The following is a 15,265-nucleotide window of genomic DNA, read 5'->3' on the forward strand; positions in this document are numbered from 1 at the left end:
AGGTTTTGGAAGGAGACACAGCCAATCTTATAAATTGGACATTATCATATCATATGTCTATATGAATACTTTATACATACATATTTCTTACAAACTAGATATTATTAACACATATGTGTTTGTATATATGTTACAAATTGGATATGATTATAGAATATATATATTTGATAATCTGTTAAATGTAACATAGAGTATATAAATATATATTAATATATATTCTATGAACATGTGTGTGTATTTCTTACAGACTGGAGATATATTGGATATATATAATATATGTATGTTTCCATTATATCATGAGTATATAATGAGTATTTTCCTATGTAATAAAGCATTCTTTAAAAATATGATTTTTAATGGCTACTTAATATTCCAGAGTCATTATATAAACCTGACCAAATCTATGGTTTGCTTAAATCTTCCCACGGATGCCCAGGGCCCTTCCTGAACAGCCCACTGCTTCCTGCTCCTGCTCCCATCTCCCACCCTTCCTCCAGCAGCAGCCACCGCCTTGTCACCCTTTCAAGCCTCGTTACCTGCAATTCATCTGCTGCCGATGCTCCCTCTGCTTTCACCCCCGGGAAGTGTCAACCCAGGTAGCACCCACCTGGGATAATTGTCTCTGTCACGAGTCCGGCCCTACCAGGATCTGTGCACCCGGTCTTTCTCTGCCTCCGTGCCCTCTGCTCTGTCTACTCTCCGCCGGGCTCTCTGAGAATCAAAGGAGCGACAACCTGTTTGAAGGCCAGCTAAGAAATTCTTTGATCCAGACGGGAAAATACCAGGAGTCCACCTCGGAGCGAGTCAGTGAAGGACGCGCCTACAACATCCCAACCCCACCGGCCTCAGCCCCGATCACCTGCTGGAGGAAGTCGGTGTCTCCAGGGCGGGCCCATCCGAGACCTGGTTGAGGAAAGAGAAAGGCGGAGGAGAGGGGAGGCAAGCTGACGAGCAGAGCGGCGGCGAGATGGGCCACCAGACTTCCGCTCTACCCGCTGGCGTTTACTACCCCGCCCCTCCGCGCCCGGGGTCCGCCCCTCCGCTCCCAGATTCAGGGCATGCTGGACCCCTAAATTCCTGGGAAAAAGGGAGATGGAAGGGGAAGTTCCGAGGTCTGTGTCCAGAGGCGGAGAGTTGGGGGCCGGGGGAACAGACGCCTGGCTCCCGGAGAGGTCGGGAACAGCTGGCCAGGACTACTGCGCCCCCCCTTTACCCGCCACTGACGCGCGCGTCTGGAGAAGACCGGTCGCTTCTGCGGGCGCTTGGGGGTGGGGGTGGGAGGGTCGGCATGTGCGTGCGACGAGGGAACGATGGTACGAGGATCCGTGGGAGCCATCGCCATTGGGGTCGGAGGAGATTTTAATATTTCGCTGTAGCCGAAAGGTGATTTAGGCAGTTTACCTTGAAGATGCCCACATTTGGGGTGCCCTCTTGAGACCCCCAGCCCAGCCCCTGTTGGTTCACTCTTCTAGGCTTCGGACCCGCCGTCCGCAGGCCGCTGCCGGCGTCCTGGACTTATCTCTCTGAAGGGAGCCGCCTTCCCCACGGTTCCCAAAGCTTTGAAACCTGATGATCTGCGCCTTAGGTGTGAAGCATAGTTCAGTTCTTCCCACTCTTTTTCACCCCATCATCCCTGCCTCCTTGGAGCATCTTCTCTCCAAGTTTATTCCTTGAGGAGGATCCCTAGGGACACCAGTTACTAGGACAATTCAGCCTTGCGGCGGCTGGAGTGAAGTCACCGGTTGCCAGGCATATTTACTGTGGCTAGTAGCTTAGTGGTTAACACACTTTGTGGATTGAGGTAAGGGGAGAGCTAAAATAGGAACCCAGGAGACCTGTTTCAGAGTTCACACTCTTAACCACTGTGCTATAAAGACTCAACATAGTGTACAGCTTCAATATCTATCAATAAAACAGGGTGGTTCTGGAGTAGATTTACATAAACTGCTTGATAGCACAGAATACGAAGTCTAGAAGAGGACCTGGGTACTGATGGAAATCAGGACGTGATAAAGTGGCGTTTCAAATCAGTGGACAAAACATGAAGTATTCAGTAATTGGGTTGGAACAATTGGCAAGCCACCTGGGGGAAAATTATGCTCCTTACAAGAAAATATATTTCAGATGGGTCAAGATCACAATGTAGAAAATGAAAACAGGGACTTCCCTGGTGGCGCAGTGGTTAAGAGTCCGCCTGCCAATGCAGGGGACACGGGTTCGAGCCCTGGTCCGGGAAGATCCCACATGCCGCGGAGCAACTAAGCCCGTGCGCCACTACTACTGAGCCTGCGCTCTAGAACCAGCATGCCACAACTACTGAGCCTGTGCACCACAACTACTGAAGCCCGCGCGCCTAGAGCCCGTGCTCCGCAACAAGAGAAGCCACCACAATGAGAAGCCCACGCACCACAACGAAGAGTAGCCCCCGCTCGCCACAACTAGAGAAAGTCCGCGTGCAGCAACGAAGACCCAGCGCAGTCAAAAAAAAAAAAAAAAAAGTTAAACATACACTTTCCATATAACCCAGCAAAACCACTCCTAGGTATCTTTCCAAGAAATTTTGTTTATAAAAACCAGTGTTTATAGAAGCTTTATTCATGATTGCCCAAACTGGAAAATCCAAATGCCCTTAAACTAGTGAATAGATAAACTGTGGTACATCCATGGAATGCAATACTAGTCAGCAGTAAAAAGGAATGAACTATTGATAAACTCAAGAACATATACAAATCTCATATATATTACACAAAATGAAAGAAACCAGCCTCAAAAGTTTACATTTAAATAACATTCTGGAAAAGGCAGAACCATAGTGATGGAGAACTGATTACCAGGGGTTAGCGGTGGAGATAGGGTTAGACTATACTGGGGCAGCTCAAAGGAGTGTTTGGGGGGTGATGGAACTATTCTGTATCTTGACTATGTTGATAGTTACATGACTCCACATGTATTTGTCAAAATTCATAGAACTCTACAGCTAGAGTGAATTTTACTGTTTATAACTTTAAATTAAAAAAAGAATAATGAAGATATTTTTGAAGAATAAGATATCATGACATAGTAAAGTGGTATATATAAATATGTATATTGCTCTCTATATATAGATATTATATATATATGTATCTTCTCAAAAGGTATTCTTCTATATATTGTCTGAAAGTTTAAAAATTTTGCTTTTTAACATCTAAACCTTGGGACTTCCCTGGTGGTCCAGTGGTTAGGAATCCGCCTTCCAATGCAGGGGACACGGGTTCGATCCCTGGTCGGGGAACTTAGATCCCACCTGCCGCGGGGGAACTAAGCCCACGTGCCACAACTACAGAGCCCACATGCTCTGGAGCCTGGGCACCACAACTAGAGAGCCCTCATGCTGCAGCAGAGGATCCCACATGCCGCAACGAAGATCCCGCGTGCTGCAACTAAGACCTGACACAGCCAAAAATAAAATTAAAAAATATTTAAAAACCCATCTAAGCCTTTTTTTGGGGGGGTGGGGGGGCTGCATTGGGTCTCCGTTGCTGCACGCGGGCTTCCTCTAGTTGAGGTGAGTGGGGGCTACTCTTCATTGCAGTGCGCGGGCTTCTCACTGCGGTGACTTCTCTTGCTGCGGAGCACAGGTTCTAGGCACGCGGGCTTCAGTAGTTGCAGCACACGGGCCCTAGAGCGCGCAGGCTTCAGTAGTTGTGGATGGGCTCAGAAGTTGCGGCAGGCGGGCTCTAGGGCGTGCGGGCTTCAGTAGTTGTGGCTCGCGGGCTCTAGAGCACAGGCTCAGTAGCTGTGGTGCACAGGCTTAGTTACTCTGCAGCATGTGGGATCTTCCTGGACCAGGGATCAAACCCATGTCCCCTGCATGGGCAAGTGGATTCTTAACCACTGTGCCACCAGGGAAGTCCCCCCATCTAAGCCTTTAATCTATCTTGACCTGATTTTTTTTTGTATAAGGTATAAGGTGTGAATCCAAATTTGTTTTTTAAAATATGGATATCTAATTGTATCAGCATATTTATGAAACAATTTTCTTTCCAACTTATCTGTAGTGCCAACTCTGTCGTTTATTAAAGTTCCATACATGTGTGGATCTGTTTTGGGGCTCTTTATTCTGCTTCACTGGTCATTTTGTATATCCTTGCACATTTACTTCACCTAGTTACTGTAGCTTTATATAGATGATAGAGATGATAGATAGATAAAGAGATATCCCCAAAACAACTAAAGCAAAACTATATAGGGATACATACATAGGTTGTAAAACTACAAAGAAGCAAGGAAATGATTACCTTAAAAGACAGGATAGTGATTACCTCTAGAGGGGAGGGAAGTAGTGGTGACAGGGAGTGGGCACATGTTCTACTTCTTGACCAGGGTGGTAGTGACGAGAATGCCTGAATTTCCTAGTGGTCAAATAGGTATCATGGAAGACAGCTTGGCTTATACTCACTAGTAGGTACAATACCTAAGAAGGCTGGCTTCTGGAGTAGGATATGAGGAGGTTCAGAAGAGGTTATGTTGGAGTCAAATCTCCCATGTCAGGGAATTATGCTGTCAGGGAGAATTCACATGTAAGTTTCCACAAAAAAGTCACCATTCAGACACCTCTTACACTTTGGTGCATACAAGGCCACTATGGTTTAGCCAGAGAATCAGAGACCCACCAAAAGAGAGACAATTGTAATCATGTCCTCAGTAAAGTTGGAGATGATTGTCCCTTATTTTCCTCCATGGAGTCTTAGGCTTAGGGAAAGGAGGGGGGTGGGTCTCAAGTTTGAAAACATTAGAGGACTTGGTGTTAGAAACAGAGGTTTGGAAAAGGGGGAGGAGATAAGTCAAAGGGAAGGGAAGAATAAAAGAGCAGACCATCTCTTCTCACTTCCGGTCCATTGAGTCACAAGCCTGTCCAGGAATGAGAGTGAGGAAGCTTTGAATCAGATAAGACTGGAGTTTTTAAATGGACCTTAGAATGGATTTTTAATGAATGAAAACGACCAGAAATTAAGGGATCTGGAACACAGCAAGATAAAGTCAACAGTATAAAGATGGATACAATACTTGGGGAAAAACGAAATCTTTTCTTATTTGTAGTTTACCACCTCAGACTGTTAAAGGGGTTTCTTTTTTTTAATTAATGGAGAAATAACATTTGAAGTGGAAAATTCTCACTTCTAGACTGGCAACTGTTTTTACCTATTTAAAACATCAACTTCAGGGATTAATCTATCTATTCATTGAACAAATATTTGATTGCCCACTTGCGCTTGAAAACACACGTATGACACTGTTCTAGGCATTATGAATACAGCAGCAGACAAAATTCCCGCCTTCCTTGAGCTTACCTTCTAGTAACTTAAAATATTTTATATAGTGCAGAATATTTTAATGTGTAATATCTGTGTATAAAATCTGAAAAAATGTAGAGATTTAGAGAAAATTATATAATCTTAACATACTATCATCTATATCAGCTCTTTTATTTTGTGATAATTACCTTCTGCTTAACAATTTAATTTACCCAACAAATCTGTGGGATTGTTTCCCCATCTCCACTTGACAGATTAGAAAGCTAAGAAAAAGAAGAAAAAGCAACTCGCTGGGAGTCACAGAATTACTTAAGGGTTTGATACAGCATACAAACACAGACTTGTTTATCCCCAAATGCTATCCTTCTTCTCACCAAGCCAAGAAGCCCCTCAAGACAGGGATTGCAATAACAGTTCCATCAGTGAGTACATCTGGGATTAGTCTTGCTGCCCGTGGACCCCTAAAACAGTGAGAGGACATGTGAACATTTCCATTTTAGATATCCTCAAACCCTACCACAAAGAGTCCTAAAACAGGTTTTGCCTCAGTTTGCCCACCTAGGTTCTAGGTCCACCAGATCTGGGTCCAGCTGCCCTACTCCCTAGGTGGAAACACATATGCGTTTGCAGGTCTGGGAATGAGAAAACTGATAGAGACAATGATGAGTTCAGTTTGGGAAATGATGAGGGTGAGGGCTTGTGGGCACCAACTTCTAGTTGAGAAACAAACATCAAGAGCCTAAAAACACATAGAGAAAAAAATATAAAGGTAAGATCCAAGAGGCTAAGTAGAAACGCTATAGTCTTAAATTTGAATTGAAAAAATGAGTATGCATTTATGATATATTTTGTCTTAGGAAAAGAAGTATTTCCTAGCTGTATCTATTGAAAGGCTTAGACACAATGATCAATGCAGTAGCAATGAACACCCCTAGCACAAAACTGTGATCTCTAAATACCATTTTCCACTAAAAGGAATTAGGTATTCTTGGAAAAATAGCTGATTTCAGATCTGGGTCGTGAAATGTACAAGTTAATCCTGGACCATACAGTCAATACCAGAAAGCAAGGACATTTTTAGATATACTCGGGTCTTGTCTAAAGGACGCAGGAGCAACTTGAAGACACTCCCATGAGTCAAAGATGAGATGATCTGAGCATCAGTAAGAATGACTGCAATGGACTAAAATACATCAAATATGTTTAAATCAATGAGTTCAGAGAAATACAAAAAGTTAAAAATCTCAATGATCATATTTAGAGGATATTAGGCAACAAACTCATTTTTTAAGCTGGTAAATAAAGGGAAAGAATCAAAATTTATTGTTTTTCCTATACAAAATGCATGCCAGGGTAATGAATGTTTGATAAGAAGTTTCTCTTCCTAGAATTATTCCAGCTAATAAAAAAAGGAATAATAAATTTAGAATACCACATTTTATAATCTCTATTAAATATGCAAATCTAGACAACGATCATCAATGGCTGCTAACATCACAGAAAGAGAGCCATCCAGGCATTTGGCTTTTTTTTTTTTTTTTTTTTTGCCTCCTAATTGAAGTACATAAAACCACCCTTGAAGTATTCTTGCTAGAATATTGATTTCTCAACCTAACTACCAATTTATTAGAAACACGGGGGACACAAGAATATATTAAATAACATCACAGGGAGGTAATCAGCAAATTCCAGATGGCTAGAAATTGCACAGGACAAATAACCCAGTTTTATCAACAAACACATTTCAAGGGGAAAAAAAAAAGAGGAAGGTAGACCTGTAGATTAAAAGATTCTTAAGAGGTATAGCAATGAATTGCAACATATGAATTTTATTTGGATTATGATTCAAACAAACTTTTAAAAAATTATGAGACAGTCTCTCAAATAGTTAAACAGAGTTAGCATATGATCCAGAAATTCCACTCCTAAATATATGTCAAGACAAATAAGAATATATGTCCAACCAAAAAAAAAAAACCCCACTTTTATATGAACGTTCATAACAGCATTATTCATAATAGCCCCAAAGTGGGAACAACCCAAAATGTCCATCAACTGATAACTGGATAAATAAAATGTAGACTAGTATTCAGCAATAAAAAGAAATGAAGGGCTTCCCTCGTGGTGCAGTGGTTGAGAATCTGCCTGCCAATGCAGAGGACACGGGTTCGAGCCCTGGTCTGGGAAGATCCCACATGCCGTAGAACAGCTAGGCCCGTGAGCCACAATTACTGAGCCTGCGCATCTGGAGCCTGTGCTCCGCAACAAGAGAGGCCACGATGGTGAGAGGCCCGCGCACCGCGATGAAAAGTGGCCCGCGCACCGCGATGAAGAGTGGCCCCCGCTTGCCACAACTAGAGCAAGCCCTCGCACAGAAACGAAGACCCAACACAGCCAAAAATAAATAAATTAATTAATTAAATTAAAAAAAAAAAAAGAAATGAAGTGTGTACTGATACACACTTCATGGGTGAATCTTGAAAACATGTTATGTGAAAGAAGCCAGTCACAAAGAACTACACATATTGCATGATTCCATTTATATGAAATGTCCAGAACAGGCAAATGTATAGAACAAAAAGTAGATTAGTGTTCATCTAAGACTGGGGTTGCGGGCTGGGACAGTTGGGGTGATGGCTATGGGGTGTGGGGTTTTTATTTGGGGTAATGAAAATGTACAAAAACTGTAGTGATAGATGGGCAACTCTGTGAATATATTAAAAACCATTGAATTGTACACTTTAAAAGGGTGAGTTGTGTGGTATATGAATTATATCTCAGTAAAGCTATTTAAAAAAATATAAAGCTATAAAAAATAATTATGAGACAACTAGAAAATTTTGAATACTGACTAGATATTTAATAAAAGGATACTGTTATTTGTTTTAGGTGTGATAATAGTTTTGTCAGATTTTTTTAAAAGGGTATTTTTTAGAGAATATACTGACTTATCTACAGATGAAATGATAAACTTGGGATTTGCTTCAAAATAATGGGTAGGCATGCAGTAGGGGGAGGAGAGATAAAACCAGATTTGTCACAAGTTGGTCATTATTGAAGATGGGTGGTAAGTACAAAGTAATTCACTTCGTTACTTTTTCAGATGTGTTTGAAAATGTCCAAAATAAAGTGGCCGGGAGCCACAAGACAAAAACATTTCTCAGGCTCTACCCCTGACTCACTATGTGAACCTCTCTTACTTCCGGGTCTCCCAATTAAACTTGAGGATGACAATACCTTTATCTCACACCACTCTTGGGAGGAATAAAAGTGAAGATGTGTAAGGTTCCCTACCCAAGGAACAGGGCTCCATTTTGTCTAACACGGCCAGAGATTCCCAAGAGCAGTCCAAAGAAAATCTGCTCCTCACACACAGGGTGCTACTAAACCCAACTTGAGACAGCAAGGACCCAGAGCTTTGTAGAGAAATACCTACTGTAGAAATCAGTCTTCCTATCTCTAACCAGTACACCCTACAGCAATGTGAGATATTCCCAGTTCAAACAACCTTGCCGTTAGGTGTCAAAGGACATTCAACAAGTGGCCTGAGAAAAATTTACAGTGCGAGGCGGAGAAACATGAAGATCTTCATTCCACTCCCTTCGGTTTATCCGGTAAAACCCTACTTTTCAATACCCCCCTGCCCCGACAAGTTCCATTCCCAAAGCTGGAACTGGAGGAGGTGGGTGTGGGCAGAAAGGAGGATGAGCTCCTGGGCTCCCAAATATAAGGAGGTTGAAAACTCAAGACTATTTGATCATGAGGAGAAGGCGACTGCCTCCTATCTCTGATTCTCACCTTACCCGACTCAACAGCACGGGACTTGAAGCAGACGATCTCGTTTGGATTGGGGAGGGGGCGCGGCAGGAAGGAAGGAGCGTGAGAGGGTGGGGCTACAAGGTACAGGAACCAATGGGTGATGACATAGAGGTTCGCATCCCCTCCAGCCCTACAATCATCTAGCTTGAGCTCGAAACTTCAGAGGTGCACAGAAATCTGGGATCTCTGCTCTTTCCATTCACCAGACCCATCCCTAGAGTCCCACGCTCCAGCGGTTCGGGATGTCTGCTTTTTCTTCCTTTGTCACAGAAACTTACACAGGAGCAGCCTCCCTGTGGGCCCTAAGCAATCTGAAGTCCTGGGATCTCTTGAACATTTAAGGGAAACCCATTCCCTGGATCCTCGGAAGTCCCAAAAACCTCCACCCACAGCCTCCATCCCGGTTGCTAACTGACTGATGCCACCTCCTTTTGGGAAGTGCTTCAGCTCAGTTACGGAGTCACCCCTCCCACAAGTTCTGAGAGACCCACTCATTATCATCCTCCAGGCAGATTCATTTGATTTAGCCCTATGGTAAAACCTACTATGTCTCTTACCAAGCAGATATGGGACCCTGGTGGGCTCAGCAATACAATTTGGTAGTTCCCCAAGCTGGTTGTGTGTCGATTCACAGATACACAGTCCGCAACAGTCTTGGAACTTCTTTTAAAAAGTTGTTTTTAGACCAATGATAGGATTACCACTTCCCATCAGCAAGTGCATTAATATCCTTTCCATCTTTGTTGAAGCCACTATTTCCTGGGTTTCTCCTGGCTCAAGGCCAATCCTTGGATAAATCAAGTCTAGTAATCTAGCATCTAATTTACCATGGCAAAGAGAGGGCAGGAACTCAGGGCTGGATATTTGGCTCTCAAAAGAATGGAAAACTCATGAAAGGAAGACAACATCTGAGACATTTATAGAAGAAAAAAAAAGATCTGCTCACACCCAGTGCTTGGAATCCCAGTAGACTAATTTATTGACCAACAGCATTACTCTTCCAGCTTCATTCCAAGAGCTGGGTAGACCAGTTGAGAAGCAGGTTCTAGTAGGCATCACCGATGGCGTATAAAATGGGTATGTGTATATACTGAGGAAGCGGATGGGGAAAACACAATGAAAAGTGGTAACCAGGGAGGATGCAGTCTAGAAGGAAGACTGCAAAGCCAGGCCCCATGAGCTCCTCCCGCCAAAAATGTCCCCACCCTTGGGAATAAAAGCAGTTCTGGGTCTAGAGACATCAACAGTTGCAAGTTGGTATTAAGAGTTGCCTGTTAGATCTGTTTTGAGGGATATATGATGTCAGGCCAAATAAATAAAGTTAGGAAGTCACACAACAGGTTAATCAGCAATTTGAATATCACCTTGTAGGATTTCCTCCTTTTGGACCTCTTTAATGGGTGTTAGTTGGACACTTATGGGCAGGGATCTGGAGGATATCACAGGCTTGTCCCAGCGGGTGGAGGTGACAGGAATCCCATGGGTGAGGCAACATACAAAGTACGTGGGGATGGGGAGAATGACAATGAGTAAAAGGGCAATCATTGCGAACAGCCCCCATGATGGGTATCGTCGAACCACTTCTTTTGACTGTGGAGAGATGGAAAGGGTTTCAGAACATCAAAGTTCCCATAAGACGAAGGACTGTGGAAGGGGAGGGTCAGAGGGGAACCAGGGCAGAGGACTAAGAGTCTTCAGGGAGTCAGAGAATGAGATGATAGAGTCTTTAAACCAAAAGTGGATTGAAAAATCTCTCCCCCCACTCCCTGTGAAGGTCAGGGGTCTGAGGATGGAGACTTACAGTGCTTGAGTCCCAGGCCAGATAGGTGATGGTCTTCAGAGACAGATGAAACACAGTGGTCACAAACAGGACCAGCAGCACAATTGGATTCAGACAGGACCACAGCCAACGAATGATGGGGTAGACGGGGTGGCCCCACAGGTTAGTCAAGTCTGCAAAGAAACTGGGAGGAAGGGCCACAAGACAGTAGAAGGCCCAGTTGGACCATACCCAGTCTTGGAGGACAAGGCCAGCCCAACCTTAGCCCCTGCCTCAGCTCAAGCTTCATCCTCTTTATTTTCTTCTTAGTCAATCTTTCATCCCAACCCAAGAAAAATTTTCAAACATTCCTCTACTGCTCAAAAACCTTTCATGGGTTATCAGTGCCCTCAGGATAAAGGCCAAGTCCCTTTCATTCATTCCATGAATATGAGAGTGTCTATGATGTACCAGGGATTCTTCTAGGTGCTGGGTGTCCATAGTGAACACCACAGACTCCAAAAAAGCTGACATTCGACCCTCATGGAGCTTTTCTTAGTTTCTTCCAACCTATGTATCCAGCCTCCTTCACTCCATGTTCTCAATCTCAATAAATATACAAGTGGGGGCCTTTGGCCTAGAATGCCCTTCTCTCTCCCTCTTTGTCTACATATCCATCTGTCCAGACTATGCTCAACCATCCTCTCACGTGGGATGCCTTCCCCAACTCTCCAGATGCCCCTAGATGTCCCTGGCTACCTCTACTATAGGCTTTCCACCTTGTACTGGGATTGTCTGCTTATATATGTCTTCCTCCTTGGACTCTGTGCTCTTTGAGAGGAGGAGCTTATTCTATTCATTTGTATCCCAGTACCACAAGGCTTTCCTGACACAAAGAAAGTCTCAACATATGTATTGAGCGAGTTAGTGAATGAGTAACCTGACTCCAAGAACCACTGTCACCTGAAAATGCTGCCACCGGAACCTTCTGCCCTTGAGTTATACCTCTTGGATAACCACACCTCAGCCTGTTTAAAAGTCGTTGGGAGTTCCTTGTATTTTATGTGCATTTTCCCACTCTTCCTTTCACAATTATGTCTACTATGTCCCTGTTTATCTTGTTCCCTTTCCTTGGTAGCTCTTCCTTGCAGAATTAGACCACATCTCTCAACCTACACCTCTACCACCTTAGCCCAAGCCATCATTAGCTCCCATTTGGAATATTACAATAGCTCCCAACTGCTCTGCTTGCTTCACTCTTGACTCCTCATAGTCTGTTCACCATACAGCAGTCATAGGTATCTTTTTAAAAAACAAATCTGATAATGTCCCCTTCTCAAAACCCTGCCATGCCTCCTCTCTCATTCTACATAAAAAACTAAGTCCTACCATAGCTTAAAAGGTCCTACATAATATCCCATTACTTCTCCGGCCTCATCTCCTAACATACTATTCTAACCTCTGATCTCCTTGTTGCTCAAAAATTCCAGGAATGATGCTTCCTCTTGCTTTGGTACTTACTGTTTTCTCTGCTTGGAATGCTCTCTCAAAATCTTGTCATGGTTCCTCCCCTCATTTCATTCAGGAGTCTGCTCAAATGTCACCTTATCATAGAGGCCTTCCCTGCAATTCTATCTAAACTAGCACCCAAACATACTCCCACTCTTGATCATCTTACCTTACTTTTGATTTTTCGCCTGTCAGTTATCATCTCCTGACATTTTAATTTTTTCATCTGGTTACTGTCTATCTCCACCACTAGAATGTAAACTCCCTGAGGACAGGGATGCTTGTTTTACTCAGTGCTGTATCCCCGGTGACTAAAACAGTGCCTGGCACATATTAAGCACCCCAAAAATATGTTAAATGAATGAGTGAATAAAACGATTTCTCAGAAGGCCCTGAAGTTAAAGGTTCCTATGTCACTCTAGTCAAGTGAGAAAAGAGGCAACAAGAGAGGGGTCAACTTTCCCTATAGACCCAAGCTATCACCTCCTGGCCTCACTGGCCCAGCTCACAGCCAAGTTTTCAAATATGATGATGATGATTATGGGGAGGACTGTCCAGTAGTCAGCCAGCAGTCTGATGTAGTAGCTGCCTGAAGGTCGAGTGAAGAAGAGGCCACACAGGAACATGAGCAGAAAGACAACCACTGGAGGGAACATTGGATTTGGATCAAGGTCAGAGGTCTGGCTGGGTGACAAGGGCTAAGCAGAGGTGATAGACTAGGGCTGGGTAAGAGTCTCAATGAAGTCAGGGTCATTGATGGGTACAGGGACATGGGTCAGAGTACCTGTAAATGGCTTTGTGTATTTCTGGAAAGAAGTAAAGGTGTCCTGGAGGGGGGTAATGATGCCCTGCATGATCCCTATCATGGTGGTCATCCCCATGGTCAGCAACATCAGGAAGAAGAGGAACGACCAGAAGACAGACCCAGGAATAAATGACATGGCTTCAATGAAGGCCAGGAAAGCAAAGTTTGTGCTCTCCCTAACCTGTTAAGGGGAGAAAGGGGAGGAGTTAAAGTGTCCTTGAACTTAACAACAACAACAACAAAATACAGACAAAGATACATTCTATCTTTCCTGGAAAATTCCCTAAAAACCCTGGGTCACTGAGAAAATCAGATCTCCAAGCTGACCCTCTGACATGGAAACCAATCCACCTAACATTATCCACAGAAGAGCATTCTGCAAGCTATAGTTCTTTGCATTACCAGGGCTGCAGCTTATCCTGGTGCTTCTGGGATTTTTTTCTGGTGAAATTTCTGTTTTACAAAAAGCTTTGAAGGAACTCTAGGCCCCGCTCACCTATTTTTACTGACCTTCAAAAACTGCTTCTCTAAGTTGCACTCAGGCACATGCCTGAGGACCTTCCTCTTGATGGGATTGGAGAGGCTGTTGAACCAGGAGGTGAAGATGGAGGTCGGGTCACCATTCAGGTTTTGAGGGGGCTGGGCCTCAGGAGGCAGTATCCCCAGGGTTACCAGCTTTAAAAGTGTTTCAGTATTCCTGAGGATAAGGAGTTGAATCATATAGAACCATTTTGCTCTTTAGAAGATCACCTCCTTTTCCCTTATCTTCCAGAGAAGAAAGAACATCACATTACTGATCTGGGTAAGGTAGAGCCTGGGATGAAATCTAGAAGCCACCCACCTTCAAAGTCATGAATTTTTATGAGCCTGGATAATTTATGACCATGGGGGGAGCCCCAAGAGAAGCCTTTCCTATAGTCTTCTTGGGGACTCTGGGGTCCCTGCTCTAGTGATGGGGTCTCTTATTCACCCCCTACCTCTTCCCTTCTTAGACTAGTGGGTAAAAGTCAACCTTCTAAGCTTTATATTACAGAACATCAGGGAGCATTTACTTAAGTGTACCATGTGCATAATGGTCCCATGAAGTTGTACTATGTTGTGAGAAACTGCTTCTTGCACTTTTTGATCTGAGCCCTGCTCTCTAAACTTTATCTTCCCCCCATGACCCTCTGTACATATTATACTCTAGTCAGACTTAACTATTTACAGTTTCAGGGCCTGCCATGCCCTCTCATGCCCAAGAACAACCCCATTCCCACCATCATTCTTCACTTGGGCTAATTCCTATAAATCCCTAAAACTTCAGCTCATTGCTCTATAACAACTGCAGTGGAAGGCTTGCCAAGATGTGCTGATAACAGTGAAATGCAAGCAGCAGACAAATAAGTATAGTTTGATCACATTTTAGAAAATAAAATACTGTATGTTCTTCTGGTAACAGGCAAGTTAAATATTTGGACCAAACTTCTCACTGGAAATAATTTAAAAGTCTCAAAGAGATTTTTAAATCTTCTTAAAAAATAAAAATGTTGACGAGATAATAAGGATTTATTAGACAAAAATCGAAGTACAAACAAAAGCAGTGGGGAAAGGAGACTTCCAAAGCAATTTTGCCCCGAATGTATATGTCAAATACAGCAAACTGTACCTGAAGTTTCTAATTTAAAGTGACCTTTAAGAAATAAAAAGAGCATGGGGGTCAAATATAAAGCACCAGAGCCTGCCCAAAGTAAGGATTAGAACAGAAGGTTTTCCCCTAAATCTGGCACTTCAAAGGGCTACACCTTCATGAACCAGAAGCTTGCACCCAACTGTTCCACACCACAGGGAATGCAAGGAAAGTTGCTTCAGAAATGAGCAAAACAAGGGCAAATTTTTAAAGTTCCTGAATGTCATAACCACAAGCCAGCCCTAGCTTGGACTTGGAGCCCAAATATTTGACCCTGGTTGTCTCAAAAGCTCAAGTTAAGGGACCTCCCTGGCGGTCCAGTGGTTAAGACTTCGCCTTCCAATGCAAGGGGTGCAGGTTCAATCCCTGGTCGGGGAGCTAAGATCCCACATGCCTCGCGGCCGAAAAAC

At 43.5% G+C, this 15,265-nt stretch overlaps 1 protein-coding gene across 1 annotated transcript in view; it reads right to left on the reverse strand.

Moving 5' to 3' along the window:
* Positions 1–15,265, reverse strand: part of SLC6A16 (solute carrier family 6 member 16) — a 47,830-nt gene that overhangs the window by 15,870 nt on the left and 16,695 nt on the right. The window contains exons 7-15 of the mRNA XM_061172491.1: positions 13,697–13,883; positions 13,166–13,367; positions 12,865–13,024; positions 10,915–11,077; positions 10,478–10,703; positions 9,093–9,187; positions 1,214–1,370; positions 950–1,114; positions 841–903 (exon numbers count right to left, since the gene is read on the reverse strand). Coding sequence (XP_061028474.1) covers positions 841–903; positions 950–1,114; positions 1,214–1,370; positions 9,093–9,187; positions 10,478–10,703; positions 10,915–11,077; positions 12,865–13,024; positions 13,166–13,367; positions 13,697–13,883 — 1,418 coding nt within the window. The remainder of the gene's footprint in view (positions 1–840; positions 904–949; positions 1,115–1,213; positions 1,371–9,092; positions 9,188–10,477; positions 10,704–10,914; positions 11,078–12,864; positions 13,025–13,165; positions 13,368–13,696; positions 13,884–15,265) is intronic.

The sequence above is a fragment of the Eubalaena glacialis genome, chromosome 18 (assembly GCF_028564815.1).
Source record: "Eubalaena glacialis isolate mEubGla1 chromosome 18, mEubGla1.1.hap2.+ XY, whole genome shotgun sequence".
Taxonomy (NCBI): Eukaryota; Metazoa; Chordata; class Mammalia; order Artiodactyla; family Balaenidae; genus Eubalaena; species Eubalaena glacialis.